Consider the following 20,616-nt stretch of genomic DNA (forward strand, 5'->3'; position numbering starts at 1 on the left):
AAAGTAGGAAATTAAGTATAACATAGTAATAGGATGGATGGGTAGGTAGAGATAGGTGATAGAGCCCCTGGGAGACCTCTCAGCCCCTGTGTCCCTGCAAATCCCCAGATGGGACTCACTGAGTATCCCCACTTCCTTGCAGAACCTCTGGGAGACCTCTCAGCCCCTGTGTCCCTGCAAATCCCTAGAGGAGAGTCACTGATTACCCCTACTTCCCTGCAGAGCCCCTGGGGGACTGCTTAGCTCTCCCATCTCTTGCAGATTGCTTGCCCATTCATGGAAGATGTGTTCCAGGGAGTCCTGGTTGTGTAACTTTACATTTCAGGAGAACTCACGTTGCCTTATTGACCACACATCTGGCAGTGTATCTCAGTAGATAAGTTTCAGAACTTGAGATGCCTGAAGAATGGGCTGTGTGTGGTTTTGAATGGTCATGTACCACAGCCTCTTAGGATAATTCTTATATGAGCCACCAAGTAGATGAAAGAGTCCAAAATATTAACGTTAACGGTGATGTAGGAGGCATGACATTATTCCTCTTAATGCAGCGGGAGAATATAACAGGTGGAAGTGCGGGCATTTGGGGTAGACAGGCGCCATTGCTTTCACAGTCAGTCTTGAGATTGATACCTTGGCGGTGTGTCCTGTACTATGTGGAGTATCTGCGTGTGAAAGGTATAATTTATACATTAATAGTTTTGTGAGGGAGAGTAGTATAGGGCATCATTTTCATTTACCTTTCTGCATTGTTATGTTATTGTAGTAAATCCTTAATGACACCTTCGGGCGAGACACAGAAATATGTCGGGTTTCCACAGCATGGCATACACACAGTGGATTGAAATATATAGACTTGTGGGGAAGAAGCAGCTGGTATTTTCAGAGTCCCAAAAAAGTTGTTAATAATTGAACAACGAATGCAAGAAGAAAGTGACCAATAACTGTGTAATGGATTCAGTGGAGCGATTTTGATTGGTTATTTGGAATGTACACAGTATAATCAGCACATGAAGACAGTAGTGGTATTCTTTCCATGTGGAACATCGTGAAACATTTGTGGTTGTGTGTCTGTGGGCTTGGACATTATTGAAAAGAGAAACTGAGGTTGAAATATTGAGGGATAAAATTGCTTCACTTTGAAGGTTCTATTTATAATATTTTGATGGATTATTTGATCATTTATATGGAAGAATTTGTTGGTCAATAATAACATATAGATGCTGTTTGCCTGTCTGCAATTTTAAGTGTATAGTGTGAGTGGGTTTTGAGTGGTAGGGATGAATGAATAATGAATGCAATATAAGTTTTATTAGAACATTTTGTAAGTTATAAGTAATAAAGAATATTTTGTGAAATCATAGTTAACTGTCGATTTATACATATTCATTAGGGATATCCTGAAAACCTAGCCTGTTTGTGGCACTCGAAACCTGAACTCCTGCATTCCTGGATTAGAGAGTTTCATTTATTGTGGGAATGATTAACATAACATGGGTATTGAACAGGTAAATAATGGGTTAAGCATTAAAAGCAGCCTCAAAAAGGTGGGTTTTTAGGCTACATTTGAATATACTGACTCAGGGAGTCTATTCAGGTGCAACAAGGCAAAAGGAACAGAGTCCGGAGTTGGCAGTGGAGGTGAAGGGTACAGATAAGAGACTTACCTGATGAGTAGTGTTCCCAGGGAGGGGTGTAGGAAGAGATAAGAGTGGAGAGGTACTGAGGAAATGCAGAATGAATGCATTTGTAAGTCAGTATGAACTAGGATTACCTGGACATGCCCTCTTTTTGAGGACACTGCGGGGGGTTTGCCAGCCTGCCCGTTTGTCTGGGTTTGCAGACAGGCAGGCTGGCTGACTTGTGAGCGGGCCTCGGGTGTCCTCCCCTCACATACCTTATTGTGCCCTAGTGGTCTAGTGGCCTCTTCGGGGCAGAATAGAACCCCCTCTTTCCTGTCCAGGGCTGCCCCAGTCTTCTCGTTGCCAGCACTGCTTCAAAATAGCTTCCGAGACCTCAACGGCGGCCTTGCGAGACTTCCAAGTCCACGAGCGGACGAGACAGGGAATATAAGCACTTTAAACAACCTTTAACATGGTATCTCTCTCTGGCAGGCTATCTGACCTGGACCAAGCAGATGAGGATGGCACCCTGGAGAGGAAGGCGCGAGAGTGCAGACCGCAGTACCAGTGCGCCAGTGTTCGCTTCCTAGCCCACTTTGTGGCTCACCCATTGGATGGCGGCCGACATGTAACATACTTGTTGGGCTCTGATTGGCTGCTGGATGTCTCACATTTGCTGAGGGAGCATGCAAGAGCCAAAGACCCTCAGGTAGCAGTGCTGGAGGAGGGAAGCATCCTGATTGGCAGGGAGCCAGGCGTGACCTCAGTGGAAGTGAGTAGCTTTTCATTAATCTCTGCCCCTCATTCTTGGAGCGTTCCGTAATGAGGCCATGTATAGTATGATGAACAAACAGAGCAACCCTCCAAATGTGTTCTGACCATGGCCATTGCTCTTGATGCAGACTCAGAGTTGTGGAAGTGAAAGGCAGGAGCCCTAATCTCTTGTGTAGTTTCTGGTAGTGCTGCTGTGGGGTCCTTAGACCCCCATTTCTGTCTTACAAAACAGTTGGAGAAGATATGAAGTTTTCCTGTCACATTTTCATGTGGTGACTAATTTCATGGTGACCTTTCACCACAGCATGCATAATGTACCTTTTCACAGAAGTGGCATATTCTTGTGTTGTGAATTCTAACAAATTATAGTGCAAAATCAGTGTATTTATGACAGGCGGCTGAAACATTTTGTTTCACACATTATTCAAGAGGATGAAAATGTCAGTTTTTTCACAGTATTTCACTTTTGATAAAAGGTCTAGTCTCAACCTCTCGTACTCCGCTGTTAGGGAGAGGTGAGTAGATAATAATGATTTTGGATGTGTTACAGGTCCGCTCCCCGGTGTCGCACTCTGTTCTTGGGGAGCAGACAGTGGTAGTATCAGAGGAGAAAGTTGCCATTTCGGAGCTGCGCACCCAGTTGGTGTCGGGGATCTCTCTGTCACTCAGCAGCATGGCGGGACACAGTGGAGTGTTTATAGCCACATGTCAGGCTCAGCAGGAGCTACAGAACTACAAACAGGTGAGAAGGGTTAGGGGTGAAGAAGGGAAGGGTGGAAGGGGAGCTGCCAGAAATGATGTCTTTCCCTCCTCCCCCCACCTGTCTCCTTTTGGCATTTCTTTTCCCCTCCCGTTCTAGCTAACATGACTATAAATTGGGGGAGGGGGGGGGGAAGGGAATATTTGACAGCTGGGTGAAAGTAAGAAGCTTTTGTATATTTGAAGTGAAAGCAGTGGACCTTTTGGAGAAAGTTGGCTTCAGCTGTAGATTTGTGGCATTGACACAAGCCACTGTTTGCACACATCAGAGAGCATAGGAAGGGTTGGGAATGGATAAGAACACAGCAAAGTCGGCTGACCGGGCAAAGCGGATGCTGTAAAAATAGAAAGAAAAAGCCCTAAAAGTTATCAATTTTGCCTCTTTTATCCCAGTGGTGCCTCTCTTACTCCTCGCCTGTTTTATAACATTGGTAATGGCAAGGGTGGAAAAAAGATAATAGATAACTTTGAAAGTTATCTATTTGCATTATATTTGCATTATAGATCAGAAATTAGAATGTTCTGATCTATAATGCAAATAGCCAAAGGCCAAGATATAAAAACAGAACTCAATGACTGAAAAAGTCAATACAGATTATCCACTCTGTCCTTCCACACCAGCTCTACAATCCCTTCCTGTCCCTTAGACATTCTCCATGTTTGTCCCATGTTTTTCTAAATTCAGATACAGTCCTCATCTCCACCACCTCCATTGTAAAGCTGTTTCATATATCCACCATCCTTTCCTAAAGATATGTTTCCTTAGATTTCTCCCTTTCCCGCTCATTCTAGGAACTCTTGTTACAGGGTTCCTTTCAGTTAAGCAGGTAATTGTATAAAGAGCCCATTTCATTTTAGGTGCCAAGAAAACATGTAAATGATTGTATTTTTAATCAGTTATCTAATCTAATCTAATCTTATACTTACAGACCGCTTTCTCTCCCAAAGGGTCCAGAGCGCTTTATAATAAAATACGGAACTACAATTACATAAATGAAAATAAGAAAAATATAAAAATTGACCTAATTCAAAAACTGTTGGAAAAGATAAGTTTTAAGACTTCTATGAAAAACATAATAAGAGGCTTGCTCGTTCCAGATGGCTGCAGCTGTATATGAAAAAGATGATGCCAATGTCTTTTTACACTGAACACTCTTAAAAGATGGAAAGATTAACAAATAAGAATCTTTTGACCTGGAAACTTTTTCTGAGTGAAAGAAATACCACTAATTGAGTTAAACTTTCTGCAGCCAAACCATGTAAAATTTAAAACATGAAGCAAGCTAATTTAAACAAGATTTGTCCTTTAATAGGAAGCCAGTGAACAGAAACCAACAATGGAGTAACATGATCAAACCTTTTCTTTCCAAAAAGCAATCTAAAGCTGTAATCTTTTCATGAGAATATCTGAAATCCCAGAATATAAGGAGTTAGAATAGTCCAATTGAGATATAACCAAAGCCTGGACCTACACTGCAAATTGGCTTTTGTGGAAGTAAGGACGAATAGTCTTCAGTTGCCTTAATAAAAAAACAAACAAACAAACCAAAAAACCCACTTCTTATATAAATGATTAATTTGGGCTTCACAGGTCAGAGCAGAATCTTAATATGAAATCCAAAACTTTAGGTGAATTTACAGTATTCAGGACCTCGTTAATATTCAAACAAATAGTGGCCACTTCTGTGTATAAATGATCTCTTATAGAATACTGACTAGAATAAAAGACTGAACTCCTTAGGAAACAAAAAGGTCACAGAATAGGATCACGGATTGCCAACTGGTGAGAAGATAGGAAACAGAGAGCAGGACAGTCAGTTTCCTCGAGGAAGTGAGCTTAGTTAATAGTGGAGTCCTCCGGGCATCTGTATTGGAGCCAGTAAGATTTAACAGATTCCGTTATGATCTGGAAAGGGGAAGGTTAAGCAAGTTCATGAAATCTGCAGATTACACAAACATATGCAAATAATTAAAACACATGACTGTGAGAAAGTGCAAGAGGACTTTGGCAGATGAAACAGAGGGTGGATAAATATGAAGTGACGGTTTATGGTTTATTTAACTTAATATACCACCATTTCATATATAAACAGCAATGCGGTTCACAATGTTAAAAAGGCAGAGGCACTGCAAACAATTTAAGAGTCTAAAAGGAAATAGGAACTACATCAGAAGTTAAAAGGATAGTAAAAACAAAACATAAAGTTTCCACAGTGGTGCATACAGCGGTGGAGTCACCAGCCAGAAAGAGGATCTTGGAGTCACTTCTGCTGCTACTGTTATTTCTCATTTCTATAGCGCTACTGGATGTACACAGTGCTGTACACATACATATGAGTTCCTGCTCCATGGAGCTTACAACCTATTCAAAACAGACAAATAAGAGATTAGAAAGGTTCATTTATGACAAGAAATGGTTAAAAACAACACAGGTGTGAAAAGGAGAATAAGAGGCTAAGGTGTTATTTTAGGAGCCCTATTTTCAATTTACTTGTCAAATACTGGCATGTATACATGTCTGTATCAAAATAGGGCTGGCCCAAGGGTATTGGACATCCTAGGCAAACCTTTAGCCATGCTCCCCCAGGGGTAGTTTCAAGCCCCTCCTCCCCATAGTTCAGCATCACCCCTTCCCCTCTCTGCCCCCTCCCCAATTGGCCAGCATCTCTCCCTCTTCCCTCCCCATATCTGGGCTTGCTGTCACTTCTCCCTGCCTTTTTCTATGTTGGCCTGAAGTTTAAAGAAGAGTGAGCACTGCACAGGCCTTTTTAGTACAGGCCCGTAATGAAGCTCTGATATGTTCTGCCCTCCCTCCAGTCTGCTCAGACAGGGTGGAACAAGGCAGTACTTCAGTGTGGTAGTAGAGGAGAGGTGTGACAGAACAGTGTGTTTTAAGCTTGAGTGTGAAGTGTATTGAGTATTTTCTGAAGTATATTTCTCTAGTTTGGCCAGCAGGTGGTGCATATTTATGTTTTGAAGCTGCTGCAGAACCAAGGTTGTTTTCTTTGTTTAAGCCTTTTGGAAAGGCAGTCTGCAGTATACTTTCAAACTTGTTGTTCTGGGCTCTGATTGGCCCAGGAGCTCAATTTCATTTGGAGTGTACTTGCTTCTGCCCCAGATTCAGCCAGGGAGAAGTGAGAGAAAGATCTCTTTGCTGAGGCCCTGTGATCAATTAAAATTTAATTGTGAGCAGCATATTTTCTGATCTCCCCAGGTACTTTTTAGAAAGTAAACAAATGTTTAGATAGTTTATAATTAATCCATATTTCAGTTACCTGTTATTGTTCTGCTGATTGCACTTTTTCTGTTTCACTGTTCAATTTTTCAGACAATAAACAATTTTAGTTTATTGCCCCTGCTTGTCTGGACTGATAAAGAATCCTGATGGTTTGTGTGTTGGGTCTGTAATTGCTTTCTGGGAACTGTGGGACCACTGGGAGTGTGGTCTCCAGTAACCTAGAAATCACTGGGGATAGTTTGAGATCAGGAGACTCGCCTAGAGGTGGTTATGACCCAGTCGGTGGGATGAGGATGCTAGTGTACAGCACAAGCGGCAGGTGCAGGCGGACCTGAGCTGTGCTGGGGATAGACCCTGTAAGTGGCTGCGGGGCAACCCCAGATGGGTGGCTAGATGTTTCGTCATAAGTACATAAGTACATAAGTACATAAGTACATAAGTACATAAGTAGTGCCATACTGGGAAAGACCAAAGGTCCATCTAGCCCAGCATCCTGTCACCGACAGTGGCCAATCCAGGTCAAGGGCACCTGGCACGCTTCCCAAACGTAAAAACATTCCAGACAAGTTATACCTAAAAATGCGGAATTTTTCCAAGTCCATTTAATAGCGGTCTATGGACTTGTCCTTTAGGAATCTATCTAACCCCTTTTTGAACTCCGTCAAGCTAACCGCACGTACCACGTTCTCCGGCAACGAATTCCAGAGTCTAATTACACGTTGGGTGAAGAAAAATTTTCTCCGATTCGTTTTAAATTTACCACACTGTAGCTTCAACTCATGCCCTCTAGTCCTAGTATTTTTGGATAGCGTGAACAGTCGCTTCACATCCACCCGATCCATTCCACTCATTACTTTATACACTTCTATCATATCTCCCCTCAGCCGTCTCTTCTCCAAGCTGAAAAGCCCTAGCCTTCTCAGCCTCTCTTCGTAGGAAAGTCGTCCCATCCCCACTATCATTTTCGTCGCCCTTCGCTGTACCTTTTCCAATTCTACTATATCTTTTTTGAGATACGGAGACCAGTACTGAACACAATACTCCAGGTGCGGTCGCACCATGGAGCGATACAACGGCATTATAACATCCGCACACCTGGACTCCATACCCTTCCTAATAACACCCAACATTCTATTCGCTTTCCTATCCGCAGCAGCACACTGAGCAGAAGGTTTCAGCGTATCATCGACGACGACACCCAGATCCCTTTCTTGATCCGTAACTCCTAACGCGGAACCTTGCAAGACGTAGCTATAATTCGGGTTCCTCTTACCCACATGCATCACTTTGCACTTGTCAACATTGAACTTCATCTGCCACTTGCACGCCCATTCTCCCAGTCTCGCAAGGTCCTCCTGTAATCGTTCACATTCCTCCTGCGACTTGACGACCCTGAATAATTTTGTGTCATCGGCGAATTTAATTACCTCACTAGTTATTCCCATCTCTAGGTCATTTATAAATACATTAAAAAGCAACGGACCCAGCACAGACCCCTGCGGGACCCCACTAACTACCCTCCTCCACTGAGAATACTGGCCACGCAATCCTACTCTCTGCTTCCTATCTTTCAACCAGTTCTTAATCCATAATAATACCCTACCTCCGATTCCATGACTCTGCAATTTCTTCAGGAGTCTTTCGTGCGGCACTTTGTCAAACGCCTTCTGAAAATCCAGATATACAATATCAACCGGCTCCCCATTGTCCACATGTTTGCTTACCCCCTCAAAAAAATGCATTAGATTGGTGAGGCAAGACTTCCCTTCACTAAATCCGTGCTGACTTTGTCTCATCAGTCCATGTTTTTGTATATGCTCTGCAATTTTATTCTTAATAATAGCCTCCACCATCTTGCCCGGCACCGACGTCAGACTCACCGGTCTATAATTTCCCGGATCTCCTCTGGAACCCTTCTTAAAAATCGGAGTAACATTGGCTACCCTCCAGTCTTCCGGTACTACACTCGATTTTAGGGTGTAGTACTGGAGTGCATGTATTGGAGCTGTGCTGCCATCTACCCAGATTCTGCTGTTCTAGCTAGTTGCCTTGTGACAGGGTGTCAAACTGTACAGGAGGGATAAGTTGAGGTCGCCCCTTGATCCCCAAATGTCCCTCCACTCCCCAAAATCGATAGTGCCAATTGATTGCAGGCTCTTTAATTGGGAAACATAGACACGCAGGGGACGATATTCACTAGCGGCAATGATCAGCATTTCGCTGACTGTCACCAGTGTTATGCCCGTAAATCCAATGTGGGCAATGCCCAGGCTTTGGCATTGAACTTCTGTTGCAGAGCCGGCTAACACATAGCTGGTTAAGTGTGATATTCAGCACTCAACTGACTACGGGTTACCACATAAAGATATAATTGACTTTTATGCGGTCCTGTTTATGCAGTTAACATGGCCACTTAGGTGCTGAATATTGACACTTAACTAGCTAAGGGTCTCTTGAGTTTTGAGGTTTCTGAAAAGTTCCAGGATTAGGGGAAGGAGAAGTCTCTCATTTCTCCTTGCTCAGCATCCAGTGATGCTCTTGTATCTCCCCCCAGAGTTGAAGCCAATTATTTATTTATTTTTTTTATTTGCTGCATTTGTACCCCACATTTTCCCACCTATTTGCAGGCTCAATGTGGTTTACATTATGTTGCAAAGGCATCACTATTAACAGAGTAAGAAGTTCGGCATAATGTTACAGATTAATGTGTAAGAATTCAGGTAAATAGGGTCAGTAGAATGATAATACATAACCTATAATTGAGAGCAGGTTAAGATATAATGATCAATGATGATAATATGATTAAAATAATCGAATTAGAGGGATCAGTCTTAGTTGGTTCTGGTATAGATTATGAATGAGTCCCAGTTTAGAGGATTTGGGGAGAAGGGTGTTGGATTTGTGGACTGCACCATCTGTAGTCCACATTATGAAACAGTTCTGGTACTTTTGGGATTTGAAAATCCAATTTATCCAACAGAAGTGATCTACTAATGTAAACTTTTGTTTAATGCAGATAGATTTAAAAAGATCACTTTTCAAAAGGTTTAACTGTCTAACTTTGGCAGCAGGCTGGTTACAAATCCCACCGTTCTGATCAGCTTTAATCATTGTGCCCACAGAGATAGCCAGTCAGAAAGGGAACTGAGTTAGAGTTGGCTGGGAGTGAGTTCCAGTATCATGATATTCAGTGTTAAATGGCAAATGTACTGCTCAAATCCTGGCACTGTGAAAGCAGGTCTAAATCTTTCAGTCACCTTCCAAAAAAAAAAAAAATTCCACTGTGCCTGTTGTCTCTTATCCCTCCCTCCCTCTTGTGAGCCCCCCCCTCAAAAAAAAAAGGTGTATCAGGGGGTTACTTTACCCACCTCCTTTCGCTGCCAGAAACAGCAGCCAGGTTGCCCCAGGATCACTTGGCTCCCTAATATCCAAGAAAGGTTACAGGGCTGGCCAGGGATGCCTATTCCTTCCCCTCCTGTCCACAAAAAGTACAGAATGTTCCTGAGTTGGTACACCATGCTCTGGCCCCAATGCTTAATGCTAACCGGGCTTGCAACGTTTCATTTAGACCGGTTTTAGCTAGTCTAGCATCACATTATTGTGCACTTAATGAATAAAAGGTTTCGCTGCTGCTTTTACCCAGTGGCAATCCTTGGTCGCCTGCCACCTGGGGCAGTTCGCTGCTGCGCACCCCCCCCCACACCGGGTGCAGCGGCGTCCGTCCCCCTTGGGTGCAGCAAGACCCCCCCCCCCTCCGGCGTATCACCCAAGCCCTCCCCCTGGGTGCATTCTTACCTGCTGGGAGCAGCCGCGTGGCTGTCGGCTCCGCTGGTTTCCTGCTCCTGCTCCAGAACAGGAAGTAACCTGTCCCAGGGCAGAGGGGGCAGAGAACCAGCCTGCACCCCTCCAGCAGCGTGCAGAAGCAATGGCTAAAGATTCTATGCAAACAAGCTCGTTAGTATTAAAATGTGATGTAAATGAGACCATTAGCGATTCCCTCCAATGCTCAGAGAAACTGCGTACAAAAACCTTTCCCTAACGACTAAAACCTACTGACAGCTCCGAGCAGGGGTTGGGGTGAGTGTGCAGAGTTACAGAGGAGTCCCTGGGAGTAGAAGGAGGGATGGGGGCAGCTGCTTAATCTCAGGGGTCCCCCCACTGATTTCTTGTTTCTGATTCAGGAGGTAATGGGTATCAGAGCTATAGCTCTGTGTGCAGCTCTGCAGTTTCTGCAACTTGCTTCTGGTGTTGTCTCCGGTGTTGTTATGTTTTGAGGTTTTCTTTTTTTTAAACCTTTTTTACTTGTATATTTTTACATTTTTGCTGTCTGGTTTACTTTCTGCCCAGGGTTTCCACTATGGACACCACAACTATTCCCTCTTGACTGGTTATACATACAAGAGCTGTGCCAGGCACGTTCTGAGCACTTTAACTTCCAATGCTCAACACTAACAGCGTGTATAGAATTCGCATGTTGTTAGTGTTGAGCATTGTGTGGTAATTTTTCTTCGGTGTTCGGGCTGGTGCTTTCCGGCACTGTTCCCTACAGAGCCGGAGTTCTGAGCATCTTGGCCCTTGACTCTAGTCCTATTTAAATTCAGGCTAAACACCCACCTTTTGAGGCTGCTTTTAACCCCTTATTCATCTGTCCAGTACCCATAACTTAGGCATTCGCACCATGCAAAAATTCTCACATTCAACAACTTATATACCTACAAATTCAAATTAATTTACACACAACAGTATTCTTTAAGTGGCAAATCATGGCCACAGCTTTATTCAGATTTTCCATAAAGTCATTAAATAACCAATGAGTATTTCATGTATTATGAATAACTTGACAAGATGGTTCTGTACTGGCCCATATAACTACACATCATGTAACTTCCACTTTTCCCCCAGTCTTCAGTGATGGAAGACTGAAGATCTCTCCCACTTCATCTCCTCTCCACTAACCCCTCCATGTAAGCATGGCGGCGTCACACAGGCTTTCCCGCCAAAAGTGGGGACTGCTACAGCATGTCTCCAACTTCCCATTACACTTTAGCTGCAACTAGTGATGTACCACATCCCTTTAACACATCTTGAATGCTACTCAATTATATGTCTTGACCAATATCTAATAAATGTACTCCATCTTTACAATATAACCCCGGACAATCAGCTGTTAATAAATCATGAGAGAGGACCAAACCTCTAGATAATACCACAAATTTGGAAACTTCCACATTAATATGCTTCCTCATTTTTTCGATTGCTTTTGGGCATTTCACATATCTCCAAACTCTCTACACTGTATAATCTTTTATTTTCCCACATTTTCTTTATTTTTATTAAAGCGTATTAAAGAATGCAGTCATTATAACAATGAGATCAGTATAACAAACAATAAGAGAATCAACAACCCCCCTTCCCCCCACCCACAACCCTTCCCCCTCCCAGGAATGCAGTAACCAATTAGGAACAAGATCCTAAAGGTGATGTGTATCTCCATGTTTCATAAACACGCCAAACTTTAGAAAAAGCAGCTAAATGTTCACGCCTTAGTTTCCAGGGGAAGCCAACTTCAGTTCGTAGATAGAAGTGGATAAGAGTGGATAGATGAAGCACTATATTATAGGCTATAGCACATAAAAAAATAAGAGTGACCCGATGAAAGAAGTGCTATGTCCACGTGGCATTAAAAAATATATTGCAGTAAACAGTGGTGGTTGCTGAGGGCACTCTATAATCTTAGCAAGAAAAAATAAAATGGAAAACAGAAAAAAGAAGTAATTGATATATATATTTAAATGCTCGTAGCCTTATCTATATTTCAGTTTTGGTAGCTTATGTTATCATAAGCTACTAAAATCACTGCGAGATTTAATTGTTGAATATCACGCCTTAGTTCAGTCAATTTGGACATTTGGAAACAAAATCCAACTTTTGGAGAACTCGAGACATAGTTGGCATTGACTGTTGTTTCTAAGACTGAGCCAATGCTAATTTTCCAGCAGTAAACACCTGTGTTGCTAGTACTCTGCTTATTGAGGGTAAAGTGTTTGTAAAATTTGATGGACTAAATTCAATATATTTATTTATTTAGATTTTGCTCACACCTTTTTCAGTAGTAGCTCAAAGTGAGTTACATTCAGGTACACTGGGTATTTCTCTAGAGGTCCAATAAAGCTGTGCCTTTGGGCAAGTCCACCAAAAATGATAAAATGTACCCCGATTGTCACAGTTTCTCCAGCACCGATCAGAGTCTTGAGAGTACATCTTAAGTAGGCTGTTAGGGGTGTAATACCAGCGATAAAAGTTTTTAAAACCATTTTCAACCAAATTGCTAGCTAGAGACAATTTAAAAAGATGTTTAAAGCTCTTTTCCCATCAGTCCACGTCATAGGTATGATTAAGGTCAGCTTCCCATTTACAAATTTATTTTTGCAAAGGGTATGATATAGCACTAAGGCCAGATACAAGCGAAAAATGCTATCCTTACCCCCTCCACCTCTATTAGCCCTTTCCAACAAAGTCAACTCCAGGCTCAGGTCTCCCCGGGCCCTACGATAAACAAAATCCCGGACCTATCTATAATATAACAGCACCTTCACCTCTAAGCCATAGTCACCTTGTAGGTCCGAGAAGGAGACGAATCCCCCCTCCTTTCAGAATTGCCCTAGGATACGTAATCTATTAGAGGCCCAGCGCTTATAGACTGCATCCCTCAACTCAGGTGTGAAGAGGGGAGCATATTGTAGTGTTATCTGGAGATGATAAAACTGAATTGGAAAAAATTGAGAACAACCTACAGCCATTGTGATCCCCTTCCCCTCTTGGATAAAGACATCAGAATTAGGTTTATTACCCACTCTACTGTCCCTAATAAACCTCAGTTTATCAACTGGCCAGTTCCCAGATCTATGAAAATCAGCCATAGTCTGTCTTATTTTGAAAAAATCTTCTTTGGAGCCCACTATTCCCAATCACTATCATCCCGTGTCCAATCTCTGTTGCATGTCTAAGGTTGTGGAAGAAATAGTATTTGATCAACTCATTTCTTTTTCTGCTGATGCAATCTCTGAGAAAAGGGAACTGCACTGTGGAGTTTCCTGGGGTTCAGTCTTCTTTTTAATTTATTTCTAAGTCCTCTCGCTATCCTTATTCAGTCCTTTGGTATATCTGTTCACATGTATGCTGATGATATCCTTTTGGTCTACCCCACTTCCCCTCTCTCTCCCTCAATTGGTCCCCTTCAAACCTGCCTTGACATGGTCACTACTTGGCTAATGGATCACCAGTTAGTATTAAATGCTGACAAAACCATTGCCTGCTGGTTTTCAAATACATTGGTCACTCCTTCCTCCCCCATTCAGCTTTTTGGTACATTAATCACCCCAGTGTCGAGCTTCCGTTAGCTTGGTATAATCTTTGATTCTTCCCTTTCCGTCCAACCTCAAATCTCACATTTGTCTAGGGTCAGTTTTCTTGTTTTTCGCCAGCAGTGGGCGATATGCCTTTTCTTTGACTGTAATAAGTTCCATTCACTAACCTCTCTGTTTTCACCTGACGACTCGACTATTGCAATATCATTTATGCTTGTTTACCTCATATCTCTTTAAAGAAACTACAAACCCTTCAAAACACAGCCATAAGACTACTATGTTCTGCTCACCGCTTTGATCATACAACTCCTTTACTGAAACAATACCACTGGTTACCGGTTCAAAAGCACATCATTTATAAAGTGGCTATCCTTACATTCAGAGCCTTCAGGTTCGGCTTTCCTGACAATCTCTCCTGTCTCACTGTCCCCTACTTACCAGCCAGGGTTCTCCAGTCAATCAGTGATCATCGCCTGATCCTACCGAGTCCTAAATTTGCTCGTCTTCAATCTACTAGATCCAGCACCTTCTTTTTCTTGTCACCACACATTTGGAACAATCTTCCCCTTTTTCCACAGTAACCTCTCTTTGCGTAGTTTCAAATCTAAACTGAAGATGTGGCTATACAAACAGGCCTTTGGAGACGCAAACTGACAGGAGCCATCAGCGACCTCCCCCACCATCACCACCACCACCAATATCAGTCCTTTACCTTCTCTTCCCTCCCTCACCCCTTTTTTTCTCCTCCCTCACCTCTTTTATCCTTGTTTTTACGTTTCTTTCCTTTTGTGTGATATGTTTTTCTTTCCTATTATTGATGGAGTTCCTTTCCTTAATTGATAGTATGTAAACCACTCTGCTCTGCATGTCAGTTAGGGCGGTATAGTAAGTTGCAATAAACTATAAACAAGGAGCTGCAGTGGAAATTGAACTTGGTTCCCTGGTTCTTAGGCCACTTCATTAACCATTAGGGTACTCCAGAGCAGGGGCGTATCTGGACTCCGGCGGTAGGGGGGGCCAGAGCCAGAGGGAGGGGGCACATTTTAGCCCCTCCCCACTGACACCCCCCCCCCCGCCATTGCCAGACCCCCCCCCCCCCCGCCACCAACGACTCTCTCCACCCCCTCTCCCGCCGTCAACCCTCCCCCACTGCCGTTGCTTACCATTGCTGGCGGGGGACCTCAACCCCCGCCAGCCGAGGTCCGCTTCCACCTTCTGCTGCCTTTAAAAATATTTCTTCAGCTGGCGGGGACCCCAACCCCCGCCAGCCGACCTGAGGTCTTTAAAGTTCTTCTTCGTCCTCCGTGGCCATGCTGCTGTTGAAAGCTGTTGAATCCAGTTCGGAGTCTGATGTTGCAGCACGTTTTACATGCAGGAGCGTCCTGCAAGTACAACGTGCTGCAACGTCAGACTCCAAGCTGGATTCAACAGCTTTCAACAGCAGCACGGCCACGGAGGTCGAAGAAGAACTTTAAAGACCTCGGGTCGGCTGGCGGGGTTTGGGATCCCCCGCCAGCTGAAGAAATATTTTTAAAGGCAGCGGCAGGTGGAAGCGGACCTCGGCTGGCAGGGGTTGGGGTCCCCCGCCAGCAAAGGTAAGCAACGGCAGCGGGGGAGGGTTGACGGCGGTAGGGGGGTCCAGGGCAAAATCTGTGGGGGCCCAGGCCCCTGTGGCCCCACACAGATACGCCCCTGCTCCATAGGCACCTTAAGGGACTAATTTACTAAACTTTTGTTGCCTACAGACACAGAATAGGAAAAGAGCCTTAACAAATCAGTTTCTAAAAGAGCTACTGCTGATCTGGGAGGGGATTTCCACCCTCTCAAAAAAAAGAAATCAGTGCAGGCAATGTAGGAGGAGTGAGGAAGTAGAAGTGATAGAGGTCTCAGCTGCCAGGGGCGGACTGACGTTGGTCTGAGTCCCCGGGCACTGAGGGTGGTCTGGGGCCCCCGCCCGGCCGGTGCCTGACACCCCTCTGCTGCCCCAGCTGATGCCCCCTCTGCCCTGGTCCTACCTGAGGAGTCCTGGTAGTCTGGTGGCCTGTGCGGGGGGGGGGGGGGCGTATTCTTTCCTGCTCGCTATGCTGCTGCTATTCCCTGGCTGCCGATGCCGCCATGTTTTCAAAATGGCGGTAGAGACTTCCCGTGGTAGTCTCACGGGTCTCGACAGTCTCGGCCGCCATTTTTAAAATATGATGGTTTCGGGCAGGGGGAATAGCGGCAGCTCAGCAGGCCAGGCAGGAAAGAACATGTTCCCCCCTGCTGAGGCCTGTAGAACACCAGCGGCATGCCGGGCATCCATGCTGAGCCTCTGGGCCCCCTAGAGCCTCTGTGCTGTTGGGCACTGCCCAGTTGCCCAAATGGTCAGTCCGCCCCTGTCAGCCACTAGCCCCTAAAATTGTAGGCTGGCTCCTAGATTTATTGAAAATTTGTCAAGGCCTGCTATAAGTAGTAGTAGTATGTTTTCTGAAAAACAGAAAGACAGGTTAGAGGAAGGGAAGGGCAGTGGGGCAGCAGGGGATATTTTCCTTTTAAACAGAAAGTCATGGTGGAATGAGTAGAGGATGATTTGCTATAGATTTAGCTGTTCAGCATTTTTTTTCAGTGCTATCTCTGTATGTTTGACACATCCAGTCAGTCAAAATTTGATAGCCTATATTTTATCCGAATTTTTAGCTGAACAACTAGCTGAAAATTCACCTTAAAAAAACAATCAAAATTAGTTGGATGTTGCACCCTTTCAGCATGTCTTTGAATATTGGCCTCTAGGTTTTTGACAGTCTGGTTTTAACTATGTACTCAATAATATTGGAAATGTTTGAAAGGCATCAGCACGAAAAGAAATGATGTTTTTGCTCAGTGTTTTTCTTTGCCCTCAGTTTTGTACTCACTCTGTTACTTTCAGATTGTCTACTGCCTCATAAATGCCTCTCTATCAGTTATTCTCCAGTTGTCTCTCTATTTTCTGTCTCTACAGGAATCCATCCTCAGTATCTGGTTGCAATTCAGCGATCACACCATGGCTCCAATTGAACTGTACAGCTGGCAGAACCTCAAACTGTCCATCACCTCTGCAGACCACCGTCTGGTGTCCACGAACCCAAATGTGGATTTCACACACCCTGTGATCCTTGTGTCTGAGGAAGATGGGGAGGGTTTCCTCCTACAGGTCAGCATCCAAGCTCCTGAGCATTGCCCGAAAGGGAAGCATCGGGGAACCCTAGCGTCGGGGACTACCTGGGTTCGAGTCAACTATGATGCAAGTGAAGGCAGGAAGAAGAACAGGAAAATAGGTGTGATGTTCCCGACTATGTCAACACTGAGTGACTTGAACCTGAAATCAGAGTCTCCTTTTCAGAGAATTGAGGGATCAATGTTGAATGAAGCCCCCACCCATGCAGCTCAAAGCAAAGTTGAAGTTAAAAAGGGTCGTGGGATTATCCAAGATTCTGAAAATGCACCCCAGTCTCCAGTGTGGAAATTTGATCTCGGGAGAAGTAAAGACCAGTTTTCTTCCTCTGAGTCATCACACTTTGATAGTATGGACAACTATGATGATGAAGAGGATGACTATGACGATGCTATTGTAAAGGCGCCACAGTCAGTCACTGACCTGGAGATTGGCATGTATGTTCTTCTGGGTGTGTTCTCTCTCGCCATTCTCATCTTCCTTATCAACTGCATCACCTTTATACTTCGTTACCAGCATAAAAAGGCACCAGAGGCAGATGAAGCCTCAGTTGCACAACCACACAACTGGCTGTGGCTTGGAACAGACCAGCAGGAATTAAGTCAGCAACAGGACCAACAGAACCAGAGCCAGGTGCGTTGTTCATCTGGGGACATAAAGCAGGGGGGAGCAGAAGGTGGAAACTGTGCTGATAGTGTTCCAAAATCAAGGGGACAGGAGGAGGCACTGGAACCTGTAGATGAAGACCAGAAAGACTTCCACAGAATGCCGGAGGCAGACTGTGGAGTTGGAGTAGTGGGAAATTCAATAGGAGAGATTCAGATGGGATTACAGGACACTCAGCTAGAGAATCCCAAATACATAACCAACACTTTCCATCCATTCCAGTCAAACATGGACATGGGACTTGTCAGCCTCTCTCAGGGTGACTTGAGTTCAAGATTTTACAGCAGCTTGCTATGCAAGGAGCTGAATATGCCAGCGTCTGGCATCCTGTCTCAGAAGGAGAGTAGCTGTCCAGGCTCCAACACCCTGTCTCGCAAAGAGCTGAATACGCTACTTTCTGGCACCCTGTCCAGGAAGGAGCTAAATACACCACTGTCAGGCATCCTGTCTCGCAAAGAGCTCAATGTGCCACTGTCTGGCTCCTTATCAAGGAAGGAGTTGAGTTTGAAAAGCACCAACACTCTGGCTCGGAAGGAGATAAATGTTCCCATTGCTGGCACCCTATTTCAGAAACAGCCAACTTCTCAGAGTTCCAGCACCCTTTCTTGCAAGGAGTTGAACGTTCCAGTTTCTAGCCCCCTATTTAAGAAAGAACTGAGTTCCCAAGGCTCCAACACCCCGTGTCGTAAGGAGTTGAATGCTCCATTGTCTGCTACCCTGTCTCAAATAGAATTGAACTTCCAAGGCTCTAACTCTGTGTCTTGCAAAGAACGGAATCTGCCAATATCTGGCATATTGTCTCAGAAAGAGACACCCCCCTTGGGCTCTAGCATTCTGCTGCATAAAAAAATGGGTTCCCAAGGCTCCAGCAACCTATCTCAAAAGGAGCCAGACTCACAAGTTTCTTGGCGCAAGCGGGGAGAATTTGTGACCTTTGCACCCCGCATTTCAGATGGGTCTCTCTCGGCCCCAGTCCAGTCCATCCTTGTGGCCAGTGAGGAAGATATTCGGTGGGTTTGTGAGGACATGGGACTGAAAGACCCTGAGGAGCTTCAAAGCTACATGGAGAGAATTAGGGGCAGTTCATAAGGCCCTCAGTTGTGGTATATAACTTTTTCTGTTTAAAGCTGATGTATGTTCCTCCACACTACAAACTAACATAGGGAAATTACTCTGATCTATATCTAAGAAACCAGTACCAATTACTTAGGGTATTCAGGGCTCTTGGCAGCTGTCAAAGATATTGCCATATATAGATGACCTTAGCTTTTGCCTTGGAAAAGGTCCTATTTAATCTGAATGGATCCAGCCTGATCATGTTTCTGAAGATGCGGTGGAGACTTTGGGAGGGATGAATCATGGGGCTTAAAGTTTGAAGGGGTGAAAGTTCTAGAAACAAAGCAATTACCTTTTTTACTTCTTTGTAATTTTTCTTCTCAATGTTCACCAGCTACAAACTTAATACTTTTCCTGTGGACGCCATTCTGTCTCATTGTTCCTGTTACTCTTCCAGTTCACTGCCGATTTAGATATAACACACATTGACTGTGTCTGATAAGCTATTACTACACTGCTGTAAAATGCTGTATTCTTCTTGTGTTTGATAGTTTTAAAAAGAAACTCTTAATGATTTTGTTATTTATATTAAAAAAAAATCCCTTTTAGCTCTTTTACTGTTAATAAAGTTTTAACATGTTTTTATAATGCCTTGCTTTCCACATCTAGGTTGTTCTTTCTGCTCCTTTCTTGCTTGAGGCGACAGTTAATTCAGAATCTTATGTCCCTCGAGAAGATTTCAGATCTGGTTGTACAGGTTTGTGAGCTAAAGAGGCATAGGGCACTTCTATAACTGGGCTCTTGCATTTATATGCTTCTTGCGTAATGCTAGCAGTTACGTGTATCAGTGTATATTTACCCTTGAAAGTGCCAATAGGGCACCTAAGAGCTATTCTGTAAGGGTGAGCATAAGTGAGGAGAGATCAGCCACAAAAGCATGGAAAAACACTCTGTCCCTACGACCGTAGAACACACGAACCAAAGAGCAGGGTGGGTAGGCTCTTCCAAAGAACATGAGGGAGATGTAATGATTTTCGTACGTAAAATTTATTAAAATACACCAAAAGACTCAACACAACGGCTGTGTTTTGGGTGAGCATTAAGTGGCATATTGTGTAGAGGGAGGCGGAGCATGGGCGGAGCTCCCAGTTACGCACATTAACCTACAGAATATGGTCAGTTGCACATGCTCTTGACGCATTTATGTGTGCAAAGTTATGCCGATACTAGGTTATACTAGTATTTTATTACGGACTGTAATACGGTTGCTGGGTGCCCAGAAGTGGTTATAGGCTCTCACCACACAGTATTAGTGCACCTAAGTGTAGTTTGCCTTCATACCCCCGGATTCTATATATGGCGCCCAAAGTTGCACACATAAATTTGGGTGGGCGCCCAGTGTGCACATACAGTTTCAGTTACAAGTCAGTTAGCGCCAATAATTGGGTGCTAGCAATCAATTATTGGCGTTAACCAGCAACAGTTTAGATTTGCGCATGCCTCTTGCTAAGTGCTATTCCATAAAGATGTACTTGCAAATTTTTTAACTCCATTTTTACAAAGCTGCTGTAGCAGCTGCCGCGTGGTAATGTCGACACAGCCCATTCACTTTGAAAGAGCTGTATCGGCATTACTGCACTGGCAGCTGCTAGCACGGCTTTGTAAAAGGGAGGGTTAGTGCGGAACTGGAAAGGGTGTGGCCATGGGAGGGGCAGGTCAGGGGCATTCACTAAAGATACGCAAAGTATTATAGAATTCGGGGGATCCATGGTTTCTTTTTTGCTGCTTCTTTTTTCTGGAATTCTCTTCCTTTCTCTGGGCTGAATCGTCTTTTAAAAATTTTAAGAATTTTAAAATTGCCTTAAAGCCTTAAAAAGTTGGCTTTTTCAACAGGCTTTCTCATTAGAATGATCTCTTTGTTTCCATGAGTTTATGTAGTTTGTCACT

At 44.0% G+C, this 20,616-nt stretch overlaps 1 protein-coding gene across 2 annotated transcripts in view; it reads left to right on the plus strand.

Annotated features, from left to right (window-relative positions):
• TMEM132A (transmembrane protein 132A) overlaps window positions 1-19,262 on the plus strand; it is a 129,487-nt gene extending 110,225 nt beyond the window's left edge. For both annotated transcript variants that reach the window (XM_030222217.1, XM_030222209.1), the window contains exons 9-11: window positions 2,112-2,391; window positions 2,944-3,135; window positions 16,735-19,262. In XM_030222217.1, coding sequence (XP_030078077.1) covers window positions 2,112-2,391; window positions 2,944-3,135; window positions 16,735-18,702 — 2,440 coding nt within the window. In that variant the 3' untranslated portion in view covers window positions 18,703-19,262. The remainder of the gene's footprint in view (window positions 1-2,111; window positions 2,392-2,943; window positions 3,136-16,734) is intronic.
• The last annotated feature ends 1,354 nt before the right edge of the window (window positions 19,263-20,616 follow it).

This window comes from Microcaecilia unicolor, chromosome 1 (genome assembly GCF_901765095.1).
Source record: "Microcaecilia unicolor chromosome 1, aMicUni1.1, whole genome shotgun sequence".
Classification (NCBI taxonomy): Eukaryota; Metazoa; Chordata; class Amphibia; order Gymnophiona; family Siphonopidae; genus Microcaecilia; species Microcaecilia unicolor.